This window comes from Paramisgurnus dabryanus, chromosome 11 (genome assembly GCF_030506205.2).
Source record: "Paramisgurnus dabryanus chromosome 11, PD_genome_1.1, whole genome shotgun sequence".
Classification (NCBI taxonomy): Eukaryota; Metazoa; Chordata; class Actinopteri; order Cypriniformes; family Cobitidae; genus Paramisgurnus; species Paramisgurnus dabryanus.
The window spans coordinates 21,016,461-21,036,109 of record NC_133347.1 but is presented as its reverse complement, the minus strand read 5'-3'; the positions used below and the strand labels follow the sequence as shown (position 1 = coordinate 21,036,109).

The following is a 19,649-nucleotide window of genomic DNA, read 5'->3' as shown; positions in this document are numbered from 1 at the left end:
ATCCATTTTTTTATTATGACTTATGGTAAAAAATATATGGTAATCACTGTTAACAAAATTGATGTAATTATGCAGCTGGTTGCCAGTAACTTACTGTAGAAGATAAAGACTTTTGAACAACTTTGAACAAACTATTGCCAGTAATAAATGTAAAATCTACAGTAAGTTACTGGCAGCTAGTTATATACAGTAATACTGTAATTTCTATAGACATTTTTTACAGTGCTGTATTCCACATGTGGAAACACATATTTTGATATTCTGTGGAGGGTCTTAAATATAATAAAAGTAGACTAAAACCACAAAAATGATTATAGTATTGTTTTATAATTGAGGTGTTTTCTCTATTGTAGATTAATAATCTTTAAAGAAACATCTTATATTTAGGTTTTAAGTTAAGATCCAACAAGTCCAGTGTTTCAAGACTGAAGCGTTCATGTTTAGAATGCAGATCAGACAATCACTTTATGATGTTTCAATATTAATTTAGACTTAAATGATATTCCTACCATGATATGAAAATATTTTCACATCGATACACATATGATGTATGTTCACAGAGTTAATAGAAAATCTTTAAAACATTGTACAGAAGATTTGTGGCAAATTCAAGGAGCTAATTCTGTGTTTTGTTATAAAGATCACAACTACAGAAAACTAAATACACTAAAAGTAAAACAAATAATCTACAAATTAATGTCAACAAAAGTCTTATGAATAATAAATTACATTTCAGAACTGGAGATGGTAAAATGGCAGCAGAAAAACGACAAACAAAGAGAAAGAGCATGGACAATCCAATCAACAGTGAGTCATGCAATAAATAACAGTAAGACCATATGTGTGTCATATTGTAATCTCATACTATGATATGTAAAAAATGTATCAGTGTTGTTTCTCCTCTTTTTAGTAGGGGCAAAGAGCAAATCACTGCCCAAAACAGGAGTCAAAGGAATTTCAAAGGAAGAATTGATTTTGTATCCTGCATATTCAAGTAATGAATGTGGTCCATATATGAAAAATGGTATTAGCTTTTTCAAACACAAAACAAAATGCTCATTAATGTATACAGTAGGCTATAGACAAAGTGAAAATGTATTGTAATCTCTTAGACCTCTTACTTCCATGAAAATAAAAATAAATCTTGAAAACCAATGCAATTTGAAAGCAAAGGACAATTTCTCGAAAAAAATCTAAAAAGCATATGGTTTTCTTATTCTTTTTTTAGGAATGAACATCAAAACATTCAAAATTTAGCCAGATTTTGTAATCTGTAAACCTTTTCAATTTTTAAAATTTACTTTTTTTAACTGACTTTTTTACATTAAGTTAAACAAATTTTCAAGTACGTTCCAAGCATTTTTCTGTGAAACCACAGTTATTTTACAGGTGTCTTATTTTCAGGTCTTGTGATAAAACCTTGCTTTCATGCAAGAAATATGTTGAAACTGCATTTTTTTATATTTGCCATGAGTGATATTTTTGTGGTGCATCATGGTTGTAATTATCATAAATTTCCCCACAGATACTTTAAATGAAAACCAAACACAAGAAAGAAAGATATACAGAGCAAGCTGGGATGAGAACATATACAGTGATGTGTGTGGTTTTTTAACTTACATCACACACGTCACATACTGTAAGTAAACTGAACTCAAATGGGTGGTTTCCCTTGACAGAGTTTAGATTAAGCCAGGACTAAGCCTTATTTATATTTGGAGTAGGACATCTAAGTTGTTTTTACAAACATATCTTACAAAAACACATTGCTGCTGTGCATCTTGTGACAAAACAGTGGCACTGATATATTTAAAGGTCCCGTTCTTCCTGTCTTTTTGAAGCTTTGATTGTGTTAACAGTGTGCAATAAAACGTGTTTATGTGTATTTTTTACACAATTTACTGATCTCAATAGCGCTGTTTTTACTGTTGCTGTCTTCCTTGTTCTATGAAGTCCCTCCTTCAGAAATACGTAACGAGTTCTGATTGTGTAGTTTGTTTAGTTTGTTGTTATTCAACAGCAGCTTAGTTTAGCAGAGCCGTTTGAGCCAAAGCTGGCAACTGATGTATTCCTGTTTGCATTCAACTAGGAAGTAGAGGGCTGTAGTCTAAACCGGCCATTCGCTAGGCCAGTGGTTCCCAAACTTTTTCAGCGTGTGGCCCCCCTTGTGTACGGTGCATTCCTTTGCGCCCCCCCCCCCCCAAAGAAAATTTGTGACAAAAAAACTGTTCTAAAACTCAACATTTTAATAAAAAAAATTAATTATACAAAAAAGTAGTGTTTTTGGTTAGTAGCCCCGGCCCCCAGTTTGAAAACCACTGCGCTAGGCTTTTAAAGTGGAATTCTGTTAAAGAAAATAACTTTATAATAAATGAACTTTAAGCTTGCAGGTATTATTTATGCTCTAACAGCAACCTCACACACCAACTAAAGCTTCAAAAATGGGATCAGGAAAAACGCAGAACTTTAAAAAATAGGACACTGTTTTTAGTAAGCTCAGACATGCAATTTGGTCTGGACTAGTCATAAGCCCTGTCTGGGAAACTTTCCCAAAGTGTAAGCCAAACAATATACCACATCTTACTGAAACTATATTTCAGACATTTCATTGATTTTTTTTTTTTTTGTGGTTACTTTACTTTTTCTAATGATTGTCCAATTTTCCAAATAGAAACTTTTCATCTATATTTGTCTTTCATTCACAGTACGAAAACTGTCTGTCATGTCTAATGATTCATGTGACTCAGGTTATGATTCCAAAAGAGACACAACAATTTTAGAAACTGAGGAACAGTGCATTGAGGATGAAAATGAACTTACAGCTGCAACAGAAACAAAATACGAAGGTCAAAATCAAAGAAGAAGGTCCTTATAATTAATAGCTAGATTTACAAGATGAGTTTACAAAATAACCTATTGCACTTTTGAGACCCAACTGCACAAGAAGCATGACAAAATAATAGCTGTAGACCATGTATATTACAAATGTTATGTAAATGTTGTAATAAAATGTAAAATAAAAGATGAATTAAATCACAAGAGCACAGTAAACAAGAGCAAAGCTCTTGCATTTTGTAAAATAATTGTTTTTAAAGCTCAAATAGGCTTAAAGACTTATTAAAGATGTTAAATAAATCTTTGGTGTCCCCAGAGTACATATTTGAAGTTTAGCTCACCATATAGATAATTTATTATAGCATGATAAAACTTTGTAGGTGTGAGCAAAACTGTGCCGTTATTGGTTGTGTCCTTTAAAATGCAAATGAGCTGATCTCTGCACTAAATGACAGTGTCGTGGTTGGATAGTGCAGATTAAGGGGCGGTATTATCCCCTTCTGACATCACAAGGGGAGCCAAATTTCAATGACCTACAGTATATTTTCACATGATGCAGAAAATAGTTTATCAAAACAACTAAGTTACTGGGTTATTTTTTTTTACATTTTCTAGATTGATAGAAGCACTGGGAATCCAATTATAACACTTAAACATAGAAAAAGTCAGATTTTCATGATATGATAATGTCCCCTTTAAATAAAATCTATTTCCTATAGTCAGCAGAGGGAGCACTTTCACTTAATATATTCACTTTCACTTGCATTTTCACACACGTAGGCACACAGGCACAGAATTATAGAATAAATCATTGCATTCATGTTGTTAATCCCAGTGGTTCTCAAACTTTTCTCAAACTTGTGTTTGGTGCATCCCTTTGTGGCCCCCACAAAGAAATTTGTGACATAAAACCTTCTAAAACTTACAATTTAAATTAAACAAAACATATTAAATTATTAGTTTGGGGCGGCATGATGGTTCAGTGGGTAGCAGTGGGTTTCCTCACAGCAAGAAGGTCCCTGGTTTGAGCCCCGGCTAGGGCAGGTGTCCTTTCTGTGTGGAGTTTGCATGTTCTCCCTGTGTCAGCATGGGTTTACTCCGGTGTCCTCCCACAGGCCAAAAACATGCAAGTTAGGCAGATTGAAGATGCCAAATTATCCCTCCCCGGCTCCCCCAACCTGAGTGTGGATCAACTTGTCTGAATAAAACTTGTGTATGGATTAACTCATTCTTGTCATAAATATAGCCGTAGATGCTGGAATGAGGTAAAGACATAAAGGAAGAAGAAAAAATTATTATTAGTTTTATATTATTATTTAATAATGATTTTTTATTTTTTATATAGTGCTGTTAGTAGCCTTATTTTCCTCAGGTTTAATTACACAGAATTTATATTAAATTAATGAATTTAGTTTGAGAACCAAAAAATAATTCTAAAAAATTTGAACCTTATCTAGCTTCTGAATTTTGCAGCGGAAACCGAGACTCATCAAATTAGGCAAAGTTTTCCCACACTTTCCCACCACAGTTTTTTGCTATGGTCCATTTGTCTTAAGCTTCATTGTGTTTAATGATCCATTTAATGATTCTCTACATCAGTGGTTCTGAAACTTTTTCGGCATGCGCCCCCCTATCCCCAGGGTGCATTGCATCGAGTCCCCCCAGAAAAAAATGTATGAAATAAAACACAAAAAATTTAATTAAACAAAACATATTAAATTATAAATGTGCTTTTGGTTAGCCTTGTTTCGTCTTTAATTACACAGAAATTATGTAAAATTAATGTAGCCCATTTTATACATTTTAATAAAACTGACCCCCCCGGCACCATCATGAGGTGGGCCCCACAGGGGTCCACGGTCCCCAGTTTGATAACCACTGCTCTACATTTCTTTGGTTGTAAAGACTGGTATTCGAGTTACATTGCCTTATATCAACTTAAACCAGACTGGCCCTTCTCCTCTGTGAACATGTATATTAAGATATAAAATTAAAATAGTATTTTTAAATTTAATGTGCAGTGTGTGCCATTTTGCAATTTAATTATGACAATTCTGTATTTATGAAGAACAACAACATATGAATATTTGCATTGTATTATATTAAGATCTAGATATGTAATAGAAATAATCTGAAAAAAACCACAATAAATCTTTTAGGTTCTTTCTGATGTCATACAATTCATAACTTAAAATTATTTATTTATTTATTTTGAAGCTCTATGTAAAGAATGGCAGTGGAGAATACTTACAATGAAAGTTTTATAGTTTTTATAGTAGAAAAAACATTAACAAGAATCAATGCACAAATTTTAAGTTGCATGAATATATTTATTTATTTATTTTACAAATCTGAAATAGTTGCAATATAAAATATCTTATACTTTGGTTGAAATAATCATTTTAAAAATAAATATTGAGAACAACCTTAGACTGGATAGATGTAGAGCAGGCATAAGGAAACATCTAATGATATTGTATGTGTATTAAACTGACAGATCAACATGAGGACAGTGTTATAGCCAGACAAATCTACAATATCCCAGTGGTTATTAGCTGAAATGTAACAAAGCTTAATTAAGATTAGGCTTATAAAACTAAAAATACTATAACATAGTTACCAAATATCCGTTTGTCTTTTCAACACATTATCAAAATGCTCAGCATATGCTTCAAGATAATATACAGGCCTTTAAACATCATCACAGAAACATTTTCAGCATGGTATAAAACCAGCAGCTCATGCACTTGCAGATCAATAACATAAGTTTATGTTTAAGATCTCATATTCAGCCATTACATTCACACTTGTTTAAAGAGAAAACACAATTTAATTACACTCACAAATTCTTCATAATTACGTTGACTACACACAACAGAGGCAAACTGCTATTATAAACCTGATTAAAAATTCAGTAAGTAAGGAAACTGCCTGCGTGTGCACATTTGTGCGTGTATTTGAAATCAGCACAGTTCAAAGAACATTGTAGGTGACCGTCATCCTACTGTACTGTTCCCATCCACCAGATACTGTTCAATAATTCATCTGAATCCTACAGCAGTATGATTTGCATGTCAGTTCACGTGGAGTGCATGTTTGAATCATCAGTGTCTATTTTTATTAAGCACAAATCTCCAGGCATGCCATAAATGAGTTAAAAGCATCAGGGATGGCTGTCGCCTGATAATGGTCACAGCTGAACACACATCATTCTGAATTCTATTGCCCATTTCGTGTGCTCTAATCCATCGCTCGGCCACATGAAGCAAAAGCCTCCCTGATTTCCAATTAATTCAGTTTTAAAGGTCCTCCTCTGAGCTAATTGTATGTATTGTTGATTAAATCAGTCTTGCATGCTCTCTCTTTCTTTCTTTTTTTCTTTCTTTCTCTGACACTCCCTTCTTCTTCCATAATTAAATCTCTCAATGCTCGGTTCTCCAGGGGTCTCACACTGCTTGAGGTGAGCTAAAAATAATTCTGGTCACTCAAGTCTAGACTTAACTCCATGCCACACAGGCACACGCAGGCTACACATTTCTTAAAATCCTGTCGTCTATCCGCTGTTCTTTATGCATCTGATCGACTCAATTCTTGCACAGTATTTTAATTCTTTAGCTCAATTTGTTTCGATGCTACCCTGAAATTGCTACTTAGCAACAGTCACCAAGACAACAATATCTACCCTGTCTTCCTCATCTTCTTTTCTGTTTTTACTTTGCCTCCCCTTTTGCACTATCACTGTCATAATTTAGTCATCGAGTCACCGCCCTTCAAACCTCCACTGCGTTATAATTCAGGATAAAAGTTTACAGTGGTTTGCAGTGTTGTCGATTTGCAATCTGACCATGTTAGTATGAATGCACCCTTTTATTCATTTCTTTTTGATTTTGTCTGCCAAAAGACAGGAAATCAACCATCAAGAGTGGAAGATGCAAATCTGGGAAAGGAAACTTCAGCTATTTTTAAATGTGTCTAAAATTAGATGCACGTAAATTCAATTGACATCAGCACCTGCAGTTTGTATCATTAAATACAGTCAGTAAGTAATATTGTTACAGTTAGTCATATTTTGTACAATGTCAAATGTTTTTTTATTTAAAAATGACTTCTATTACATCCCATATATTCCGTAAAGCAAAAGTTTGCATTTTTTTTTTTTTGAGCTACCCAAGTCATTTAACAAAATTAAAGGGACATTCCACTTTTATTGAAAATATGCTCATTTTCCAGTTCCCCTAGAGTTAAACATTTGATTCTTACCGTTTTGGAATCTATTTAGCTGATCTCCGGGTCTGCCGGTACCACTTTTAGCATAGCTTAGCACAATCCATTGAATCTGATTAAACCATTAGCATCGTGCTAAAAAATAACCAAAGAGTTTCGATATTTTTCCTATTTATAACTTGACACTACTGTAGTTAAATTATGTCCTAAGACTGACGTAAAATTAAAAGTTGTGATTTTCTAGACCGATATGGCTAGGAACTATACTCTCACTCTCGAAATTGGGAGGGGACTATTTTCGGGCAGTGCATAATATCACTAGGCCTTAGTAGGCTACACGATGTAACTACAGAAGAGTCAAGTTTTAAATAGTAAAAATATCCTATTAAATAGGACAATCATATAAAATATTATCTTTTAGCGCAATGCTAATGGTCTAATCAGATTCAATGGTTGTGCTAAGCTATGCTAAAAGTGCTAGCGCCAGACCCGGATATCAGCTGAATGGATTCCAAAATGGTAAGAATCAAATGTTTAACTCTAGGGGAGATGGAAAATTAGCATATTTTCAAAAAAAAGTTTACTTAAGGTGCGTTATTTAATTAATTGCACACGTCTGCCATATAGTTATGTGGCACTAACAGTGTGCGTTGTTTCACCATATAACAGCAACAAGAGAGGTACAAAATCTCACAATGTGCAATTTCATTTGACAACATTGTTAAATACATAAATGAGTACATAAATACCTCAATACTTAATGCATGCTGAATGATTGTGTCTAAACATGCACGTAAATCAACTTATTATGTAACATAATGCAGTACTGGATATTTCACAGATCCCAGTTGGACAATGCATGGCCCCTTTAAAGCGCATATGATAATTATAATGAGAGAGAGAGAGAGAGGCAGCAGCCCGCTGTGATCTCATTAAGTACATCAACTTTTGATGAATGGAAATGAACGAGCAAATGAAGAGAAACAATTTCCAATTAATAGTCAATTGACAGCAGCAGCGTACTTCAAGTGATTACACTTTTAAGGATTTATCATCTTCGAAATATTAAAAATACCCTCTAGGGTCTATTTAAATAATTATAAACCCTCATGAGACGATAATATTTCAATGCCTCTTACTCTCCCCTTCTGTTTATAGTCCCTGTTGTTTACAAAACCACTCAATAGTCTACAGCCCTTGTTGTCTAAGAATACACACATACAGTAACAAATAGATGTTCAATAACATACCACACAAAGGAATGTGCATTTAGTTCACCCATAAATTAAAATGTTGTCATTATTTACTCACCTTTGATGTTGTTTTAAACCTGTATCTGTTGAACACAAAAGAGATATTTTTATGAACGATAGTAAGCACACAGTCGACAGTACCCATCTGCTTCCATAGTATTTGCTTTTCCTAATATGGAAGTCAAGATGTTCCCAAGATTTTGATTATATTTCTTCACAAACAGTATGTTCACAAGGATAATTTTGTTCATAGGTGGTAAGGTTGCCCAGGGATAAAGTTTAATTAGCAATATTTGTTCAGTCAGTGGAAAGAAGATGAGATACATAGAGAAAGAGAGCTATGAGTCGGCCTAGTGGACTCATTAGTGTTTAGTGCAGTGAGGCAGCATGATGAAGGACAGGACATTGTTGCATAGACCAGCACTCTGTTAACATTATATCATAACTGCACTGTTAAATGTATCATTGATGTGTTGAAGGACTTTGGAATAGTCAATAATTGTACATAAGTAAAATGAAAACCCCGTTGAAAACCACTAAGTCCAGACTTACCAGAACTGAAAACCAGCTTAGGGTTTATTAGATGAGTTGACAATAATGCATCTTGTACCTGTCAAGTGTTTTGTTATTTTTAATGGCAGAATAATGAATTTCTGTCAGTACTGTCAGGCGTATGATCTATCATTTCTTTTGACACTTTATGAGTAGGCAACATTTCGGTGTTGTTGTTTTTTTCACACTTTGTATGTGTACTTGAGTATGTGCATGCATTGGTTTCTGTACTGCTCTGGGTTTTCTCAATACTCAGAGGTCTCAGACACATTCATCTTGAAGTTCAAGTGATTCAGTGTGTCCAGATATAGAATACCCAGACAGACAACATTTCTTGGTAGATAAGTCGCAGTTAACAAAAATCACAAAATCGAGTTTTCCCAAGTTACTTTTACCTAGTATAACAGAAACATCCTAAATCAGAATCCTCTCTTATCAGTTTAGTAACAATGATGATTTCAATTTGAAACCTTTTAGACCCATTAAACTTGAGGTCTTAAGTTCAATATGGCCCCTAATTCCGTAGCACTTTTTTGTAAAAAAAAGTAAGGATTTGAAGTGAAGTAGCTTTTATTCTAATATACAGCATGTAAACAGTGCAATTTAACAGCCTTTACTAGGACCACACATGTACCTGTAACTGTAAGACTCACACGCAACTGTACTGTACATACTTGCATATTAAACAAATGAGAATTAAGCATTCAACTAAAATATATAACACAGATTAGTGGACTACACAAGGCCAGGGTTTAAATTGGGCTGGGGCAATGTTGGGTTGTTGTTATGAAACCATGGGGTAACCCAGCAGTTGGGTTAAAATAACTCAGCATTGGGTCAATTTTTTAACCCAGTACGTGTTCTGTCCAATATTTACCCATTATGGGTCAAAAATAACCCAGCCATTTTCAAATCTTCAAATTTTGATCAATTGTGCATAATGACGTGCAACAAATGCATAGAGGGTGTCAGACTCATAGATTTGCATAATTTAAAGTTCAGATGCTCTTTTTAAAATATTTTGGGTCAACCTCTGGCACAGCTTTAAAGTTGTCATTGAAACACACTAGTGGCTTTGCTGTCATCAGTATTAAATATGTTACCATAGAGCTTAACAAATAACAAATCCCAATTTAACCCCCGCATAAAGCTACATAAAAAGCAAACATGTGTGCAGACAGTGGAAACAATACAAACAGCATTTACAATAGCAGTGACATCTAAAATAATAAAAACAGGCAAAGTAGTGGGAGTAAGTGTGCAAATGTGCAATAAAATGGACTAATAGAAGTCTTTTTAACCTTGGTTCACAATGGCGGTAACAGCATCTGACATTTTGCATGAATTTTAACTTTAACACATGAATTCTCATTAAGTTCCGTCACCTTAATCCCATTCCAATTTCCCGGATCAGTGACAGCGACTCAACCAACCTACAGTATTTAGTTGTAATGCCCTTATTTGCTTGACCTTGCTTTTGAGAAAAATTTGAACAATTTAAAGCCTTTATGTGTTATAACTATTAACACAAACAAACTGAATATATCCAACAAATCTAGCTTGAAACAAGCAATCAGGTGTGCAGTCATCAAGCTCAGCTAATTTAAAGTTTTTGAAAAAGATGTAATAAAGATGCTAATCAAGGTGCTATTTAGCTACACAGTAAGTTATTTCAATCAAAGTTAAATTCCTGGTACATTGATTATAATACTACAAATGAGCAGAATCTATTAAATATGATAACAAAATCATTCAAGTATATGAATATTAGAGTCTGCATATAAACTCAACTTCAGGTACTGACATGAATAATAACAAACTCAACACTACTTGCACTTGCACATAAAATTTGTCGCATTAGGGCCATAAACATAGATTTTTGGCAGTGTGTACCTACCCACCCTTATATTTTAATACTTTTTACAATCATACACTCTCTGCAGGAAAAGTGCTGAGTAATTTCCAGTTTCAGACCATCAGGAGTATATTTGCCAACTGCCCAAATCCTATCAAACACCTGGCATGGCTACTTCCTCTCATTTGTCTTGCTTGCCTTTTAGATGTTTATGCCTGTTTGTTTGTGTCTGTGTGACAGAAAGCTCGATTAATTGGTGTAAGAGGTCCACAGATCTGCTTATTTGTCGAATTGTAATTGCCATGTTCTTGTTTTAGAAGTCTGTGAGAGCATAACATCACTGAGGAGAGAGAAAGAGAGAGAGAGAGAGAGCATGTAATATCATAGAGGGATGAGAGTTAATGTAAAGTTGAGTGCAAATTTATAGTCAGACTCTGACTGTCTAAATATTCATACATATTAATCTAGACATTGCTGAGTTGGATTCATTAAATCATAATAAAGGAGTCCCCTGAGGACTTTTATTTTAATTTATGGGAAAATTATTTAATTTTTTCCCTCTATCCAATGTTTTGCCTTTGGCCAAAGTAGTAGAAGTAGGCTAATAATAAATGGACCACATTTACGAGGTGGTCATTGTTTTTTCAAATGTTACTTTGCTGTGCTATATACTGTAGGGGCTTTAACCTATTCGCTTTTTATAATAATAAAGAGGTTGAAGTTACAGCTTTTTAACTTTATTGCCACTTTACGTTTTTTAGCATCCTAATCTACCAGCTGGGGTGCTCGCTTTTTTTCGTAATTAGCCTGGATAATAAATGACTTGAAAAGGATAAAACCCACAGACACATTTCACACAAACTGTAAGAGCTCTCTCTCTCTCCTCTCTCTCCTCTCTCTCTCTCTCTCTCTCTCTCTCTACTCTCTCTCTCTCTCTCTCTCTCTCTCTCTCTCTCTCTCCCTCTCTCTCTCTCTCTCTCTCTCTCTCTCTCTCTCTCTCTCTCTCTCTCTCTCTCTCTCTCTCTCTCTCTCTCTCTCTCTCTCTCTCTCTCTCTCTCTCTCTCTCTCTCTCTCATCTCTCTCTCTCTCTCTCTCTCTCTCTCTCTCTCTCACGCGAGGAAAGGAAGGATTAGAGCCCTCTCTCGGATCTTGGGCATTCCCTCGCATTGCACTTGTCAGACCTGCGCGGGGAAGCTGGTGTTTTATCGATAAAACATTTCTCCTCAGGGTTTGAGGGGGATTCATCACAGGACACAATGCAGGTGAGTAATTCATCACCTTTACTGTAATTAAAAAGCCGCTGTTGCATTAAGCGCCAACAGTGGGGTCAACAGCCGATTGCATTTAATATTAAAAATATATTAAACTTGTAGCTCTTTTTCAAGTCTACCGGCATGTATTTTCGTACAGTACTTCCGACTGTATAAGATACTAAGTTGATGAATGATGAAGTTACATAATTTCACTGGAACTGTAGCGCGCGCTCCGATGCGCTCGTTCACGGGGCGCGCGAGGGTCGCGATGTCATTCAAATGTACATGTGTCATATGCGATGTTTGTGTTCTATTTTGTGAAATATATCGTTACGGTTCGGTCACGATGACTGCACTTACAGACCTACACACCGTACAGATCATGCTCTTTAGGCACGTGCTGTGCAATTCAGTCATTTGTAATACCCATTGGTAAATGTCTTCAGATTAAAACACGCATTTTAGGTACAAAAAGTTGTGAAGACAACAGTAGGTCGACTTATTTGCGCGTATTCAGAAATAATGATAGAGGCTTACTTCCACATTTTCCCTGCTGAAAAAACAGCAAGACCAGCAAGACAGGATTTGTGTTTTGGTGCTGGTTTGCTAGTGAACACCAGCTAAACCAGCACCATCTAATGCTGGTCATACCAGCAAGACCAGCATATGTAGTGTTTTGGTGCTGGTATGCTGGTGACCACCAGCTAAACCAGCATAGATCAGCATAATTCCCATGCTGGTTTGATGCTGTTTTTTCCAGCAGGGTTATTTTTTTTATTTTTCATTATAGCTTTGACATATTTTGACATTAAAATCTAGTTTGTTTACTTTTTAAGGTCCACATGTAATCTAGGAATTTTAATATAAATCTGAGATATCTCTGTAAAAAATTGCATTGAGAAGGCATACTGTAAGCATTTATAACCTACAGTCTCTCACTTCTGCTACAAATACTGATCAGAAATTTTGATGATATCATTATAGACTTCAGATTTTCATCAGATTACGTTCTGTGACATAAAATAAACACTCCTGGTTATTTTTTAAAGGGGAGTAACCATTAAAGGTGCCATAGAATACAAAACTGTATACCTAGGCATAGATAAATAATGAGTGCGTTTACCTGCGATCGGCACAGGTAGTTTTTTGCTCATTACGCCGATTTCGCATGGCATGTAAACACCTTAACCGGCTTTCTCACGGTTTTGTCCATGTGCGCATGTCTCCGAGTATGAAAGATAAACATCACACGCGGAAGTAAGCGCAAAGTAACGCATAAAAGTCTCCGCTCGACAAAAGCAGTTGGCAGAGAAACTGTTAAAATAGAAGCTCATGTTACATTTACAGGTTCTGCACAAACAAGAAGAGATACAACAGTACAGCTTAAGACAGATATGCCGTTGACTTTTTGAACGACTATTATGTACTATAGGTGGTGACGTCACTGCCTGCAAGAAAACTGATAAGTCTTCAAGTCCCATGTAAATGCATTTGTCTGCATAGCCGGCTTATTGATTTGCATGTAAACGCATGAAAACAGTTTTCTGTAATAAGCAGATTTTTGATAGTTATCCGCTTATTCTGTGCATGTAAACGTACTCAATGATAAGAGTTCTGTTGATGGTAACAAACTATCGTGAGCCGTTTGGTTCCTAATTTTTATGTAAACCACGTGCACGCAAAAGACTGTTGGAAAACAGGCCAATCTCAACATAACACGACTGTGATGTCGCAGTCGATATGTACGCCCCAACATTAAATTACACATAAAATTAATTACAAGTTGTTACAATGCTGAAAACAAAGTTGTGACTGCTGAGTTAGCGCTACATGCAAAAATAATGCTATATGCTAGCGTTTAGGCTGAAGTTCTATGCTATTAGGTCCATACTGAAAAAACAACAACACAAACTTACCACTCAGAAACGTACATTGACAATCTCCAAACAATTATTTGTTCCTCAAAATTTGTATTTTCGTCTGATACAGGCTCAAACATATAAGGTATGTGTACTAATGTGAGCTACTGGCATGAGCCTCAGAGCAGAGCAGAGCAATCAGAGCAGAGCTCAATATTATTATTTATGACCCTTCCAAATAGACCATTTCATTCAAAGGACATCCAAGGGTTGTAAATTGACATTTCTGGATAATTTTTGCATATGAACAATTTAAAGCAACACCAAAGAGTTGTTTTTTACCTTAAAATAACGTTTCCAAAAAAGTTTCAGTGGTTCATCCACTCAAAACAGGGTGAATGGCACTTTCACATATCGGCCAAAACCGCACTAAAGAAGTTTCCAACCGTCGGGTAGTGGTCCTGTAGTTCGAGTGAAAACTACAAAAACTTGCTTTACCGCAGACCTACAATCCAATCAGAGCCAGCTATGCTGCAGTATTTATGACAGTGCTAATGAAAAATTACGTGTCTAACCTGTAGGGGGAGCAAAGAGCAAAAACTCTTTAGTGTTGCTTTAACATACTATTTCAAGGGATTCTTTTGCATCTTTAGTGTTTTGCCCTAACGTCCTATTTCAGCAGAAATTACGTCAACTTATTGAACAAATCTGTGCATTTAATGCCACTTCAGAGTATGTTCTCTGTTCTTTCAAGTCAGCACTTATTTGGAGTCTTATATGGTGAACGGATGGCATCGTGCTGTTTACTCGATCTTGTGAGTCAGCGGGATTAAATGAGATTTGAAATTTAGGGTGCGTGACGGCTTTTGGCTTTAAGAAACCCACTCACTCTCTCTAAGAAAGGTTTGACATTTAAAATGTTCAGTAATTTGGCAATGTCAGCTTTGAAATGTGGATTAAACCCATCCTCAAAGTTTGATAAATGAGTGGTTTTACTTTGGGGAGCACTTCCAGAGAGCTTTGATCTAACACATAGAAACTAGATTTGCTCATTGCAGGGTTTATTATGAGCATGACAGATTTTTGATATTTTGAGATGGACCTACTGTTCCAGAAGTATTCAGAAATAAATTTAGTGCACACCACCAACTGTGAATAGGCTATTATCATCATGCAGGCAATGATGCTCATTGATGTTAGGATTTGTTCCTGTGTTCAATCCAATTTCTTCATTGCTGCAGTGAAAGGATTTAAGATTGATCTTAGAATTGTTCACCAAAACGTGACAATAAAAATCATTCATTCGTATATAAACAGGTCAAACCTGTTGACTTTAAATCATGAAAAAAAATTCAGTTGCAATAATTTTTAATTTAACCAAATCAAACATTGACAAGGGGGCAGTTAGTCACCAAAAATGAAATGGAAACATTATAGCTGTATCATGAGTGTGATACATACGACCTATTATGCAAGTCATGCAAAAGCTTTTTTGTAGGGAACGGGTCAAAAACGTATTTACAAAAAAAATCTTTTAATATACCTATTACTACTAAAAATCTCATTAACACATACACTGTAGATCTTATCTTATAGTGCATTGTGATAATCCAATTGTGTTATGTTGTAGGAATTTCTAGCCTTTTGTGTGAACGCCTCCGATTATATTTTGTATGTCAGTATTGTTTTATTGACATCCTCTTTATTTTGTGGTCATGGACGTCATGGCTATGGTTTCCTTCATTACATACTACAGAAACCAAACACTACTCTTTAGCTATTCACACCAAATCAATTGATATAGATTAGTTACTTTCATTAAGGGTAATTCAATTTCCTCTCACACATGGACACACGCACAAACAACCAAACAGTGGCCTGGTCTCAGTCGGGTCCAGGTGAGTGAGAAGCGGAATAATAAATAATTTGGGGTGACATGTAATCCATACTATTGGTAAAGTGAAAGGGGAAGGAAATGGCTTGAAATGGGATTCTGTGGTGAACCAGAGCTGGCACTGCTGGCAAGGGTCATTTTCATCTAATGAGCACGATTGAAAGTGTTCAAATGTGTTTTTCCCTCGGTTTGCAAGCAACTCCAAAAGGCAAACAGTCCGCTGCTTTTCTCATTAATTTTTGAAATTAAAGCTGGCTTGCAAACTGACATGTATTGGCATGTCCTAGTGTTGTTTGACAAGTCCGATAGACCTGAAGTGTTTTTCTTACTTTGCGATTAGAGTCAAAGTGGCAGCTCATAAACCGGAGGAGAACTTCCTTTTGGCCCGCTTCACGCGTAACCGAATCGCCTGACTGCTGCTGCCTGTTTGGCCTTGCTGCTTTGAGTTTTGATCGGGTTATGGTTCTGAATGTTAAGCAAGCGTAAGCCTGGAAGCTGAGACTTGCAGTCCTGGTTTAAATCAGAAACATAAATTGAAAGAATGTAGATGGAATACTAACCGCTGTATAAATGAGGGCTTGTGCAGTTTGTCTGGAGGAGAATAATACATGAAATAATGCTGGTGTATGAGGAGTTGAGTAGATGAAACATCCTGGTGAGAGCTTACTATGCAACACATCCTAATTGAGATTAAAGACAGCGATGTGCTTGCGTATTTCATCCAGCACTTGCATATGGTACTGTAAATCAATGCATTAGATACTCTACGACTACAGCATCAAATGCTCCTCCAACCTGCTTACCACAGATGGTCTGGACTTGATGTTTCATGAGTTGTGCCTTACCAACCATGTGTCATTATTTATGCTAAATATGCTACACTGCCTGGCCTAAACAATGCAGATCTCTCATCTTTAAAATCTAAAGACTGGGGTGGATGTGCAATGCGCCAACCACGAAATATTCCCTGAACTTAATCCTCGCTGTGGAATCTTTTAGTGTGGGAGGACTGACCTGCCGGCTGTTAGCAGGAGATGAGAAATGGCGCATGTTCTCCATTGACTCAAACTCGTCCCCGTAGACCCATTATCAACAGACCTGTGCGTACAGCCGGGCAGAGGAGGCAAGCCAAAAGCATTATTGAAACAGTTTTTTTTAGGGGGGAATTCAATAAACGGCGTCCCCCTGAGATACGGCGCTTGCTGACATCAAATGCACTGAGTTCAAAGCAATCACCATGTGTTTTTTCATCTATGCTCATGCATATGTGCGATATGCATTCTGTCCTTTGTGTGACGTGCACAGGCCAGCGGGTGCAAAAACGTTGACATATTTGTGAATAAGGATTAGATGTTGTCACAGATGAAAATGTGAGTGGTTGCCAGGGCATTACTATACAGTACTAAATAGATTTTGACTTGTTGCTAGGCGGTTGCTATGATGTTCTGGGTGGTGGTTAGGACACTGATGTGTGGTTGCTAAGGTGTACTGAGAGGTATGTTGCTATGCACTTGCCGTCTGTGTGATATTCTCATTCATAAATATTGCTTTGGTTCCTTTTGCAATATGTTGAATTTTATCATACACCAGGTAACATTCGTATCTGTACAGGATGTGCCGAAGTTAGTAAGCGACTGTAACAGCGATTCTATCTTTAGCAACTAAAAAGAGATTAAATATGTTGGAACGGCGTGCAAAAATGGACAAAAGCGTTTAGGCATGATAAATGCTTAGAGGCATTTGTGCATGCAAACAAGAAGCGCTGACCAGAATAATTGCTCTCAATGCCCCCCCGCTGTTTTTCACAGATCCAGGCGACACAAACACACACATATTCACAGGCACCGTTGCAGACCTGCCACCCAGACGTGCATATGGAGCTGCCGTCCACCCACTACCAGATGCACCAGCTTCATAAAGCTGGCATGCGCGCTCTCTTTTTCATGCTGTGCCACCACAGAGACAAGCAGCCACAAATAGCATCTCGTCACCTTAGTGTACACAATGTCTCTCCTATTGACTATAAAGCGTTACAGGAGACGCAATAGTCCCCGATTATGAGAGCATAGGAACGCCAAGACGCAACAACTATTGAAAAGGTCTCTTTCCTCGCGTGTTACAGTTAAATCATGGGTGAGACGTTTAAATTTCCTGAAAGAAGAGAAGAAGCTCTCATCTTTTACACTCTCCATCATTTTTGTGGCTCAGTCTGTCCCCATCTTTGTCTTCTCAATCTCTACCTTGGGAACAGCAAATCCTTTTTGTCTGTTTTCCATCTGACTTTTCAATCAGCCTCTCATTTTGGCCAACAAGACAATGCCAGACATTTCTCAATCCGATCAATCTTCACGATCAGACCTTCTGAGATTCGAAGTCCACCCCCAGGATTTAAAGCTTTTCCATGTCGATTCATTTTGTCTAAGCCTGAAGGACGGGGCAGAGCCAAATAGACTCGCACTGAATAACAGGGCAGCTGTTTCATAAGAGGATTTAACAGTATGTGAAAGCTGTTTCAATGTGTAATGGGACAGTTTGGGATTAAAAATGGTCAGATATTCATTGCAGAAAAGACTAGTTTAGACCAACACAAATTTTAATACTCGTTCAGCCTGAGGCAGGACCCAGTACAGGACAAGGATTAGATTAATCCAGGATTTAGTAATATTAGGACTTTTAGGTTGTTTTCATAAAAATACCTTACAAAAAATATCACTGATGGGGCATTGAGACACAATAATGGCATTGAGATATTTTAAAATATGTCAGTACAAGCTGTTTTAAGTTAAGACAACTTAAAGATGCATTTTTAGGGTCTAGTGGTTTCCAACATAGGTAGCCCGCACAGAGTGTGTGAGGTGCCTGCCAATGCACATTCTATTAATTTTAATAATTATTTTTTACATATTTTATATAAGCTTGGCTTATTTTATGTATGTTAACATTTTAAACAATAATAAAACATATAAACAAATACAAGAAATAAGAGAAATAAGTTTTGAGTATACTATTTAAAAAAGTAGCCCTCCAGATTGTTTTATCTATTGTGGTAGCCCTTCCTCAAAAAAAGGTTGGAGACCCCTGGTTTAGACATAAGCCCTGTCCAGGAAACCACCAGTGATGGTCAAGTTCAGGGGTTCCCAAGGGGTTTCCAGTATTGACTTATTTCAGTTTACATGTTATTTATACTTTACATTTACAAGCAATTTGTTTTAGTGTACTGGTACCTAATAGTAACAGTGGACGGCCCATACCATAAATAAAGAAAAGAATGGGTTTAACAAAAAATTACACATTACAAAATGCACATTTGTTCTCTTTTAGGGGCTTTTTACAGTACACCTGCACTTCATGCTTTATCTCTGATCGGATAGCTATCCGATGGTCAAAAGACCAGGTGTAAATGCCCTCCGAAACGTTTTCGAGACGGATTTCAATCCGATCGCTCAAACCACTTCAGGAGGTGGTCTGGGACGCATTTCAGACGAAACTGGACAAGTGTAAATACATCTGGTTGATGAAACCACATATGTCAGAGCATAACTCCACACAAATGTAAGCACGTCACCCGGAAGTTGGCCGGCAAAGAGGCAAATAAGTACTGCTTGCTTTATAAAAAGCTTTCTAGAACCAATAAAAGAGTCCAATGACAAACTTGAATGATATTAAACAAAGAAATAAAACTTTGACAGAGAGTCCTCATCATGGACCTGTACGGTAAATCATCGCGCCGTCACTCTCCTGATGCTTTGTACTGCATGCTCCAGCTCATGCCAAGCAAGAAGTGTGTCCCCTACCGGCGGAGAAATTAATATTTTATTTGCATTTTGCGCTGGAGTAGATGATCGAACAATCAGTTTTAACAAATCAGATAGCTATCCGATCAGAGAAAACACATGAGGTGACCAGGTGTAAAATGCCCTTAGT

General features: G+C 36.5%; 1 protein-coding gene across 3 annotated transcripts in view; it reads left to right on the top strand.

Moving 5' to 3' along the window:
- Positions 1 to 19,649, top strand: part of LOC135729597 (calsenilin-like) — a 189,460-nt gene that overhangs the window by 102,420 nt on the left and 67,391 nt on the right. For 2 of the 3 annotated variants that reach the window (XM_065247379.2, XM_065247378.2), the window contains exon 1: positions 11,824 to 11,981. In XM_065247379.2, the coding sequence (XP_065103451.1) occupies positions 11,976 to 11,981 (6 nt within the window). In that variant the 5' untranslated portion in view covers positions 11,824 to 11,975. Of the gene's footprint in view, positions 1 to 11,823; positions 11,982 to 19,649 lie in introns of those variants that run through there. The other variant, XM_073816240.1, reaches the window with a different exon arrangement.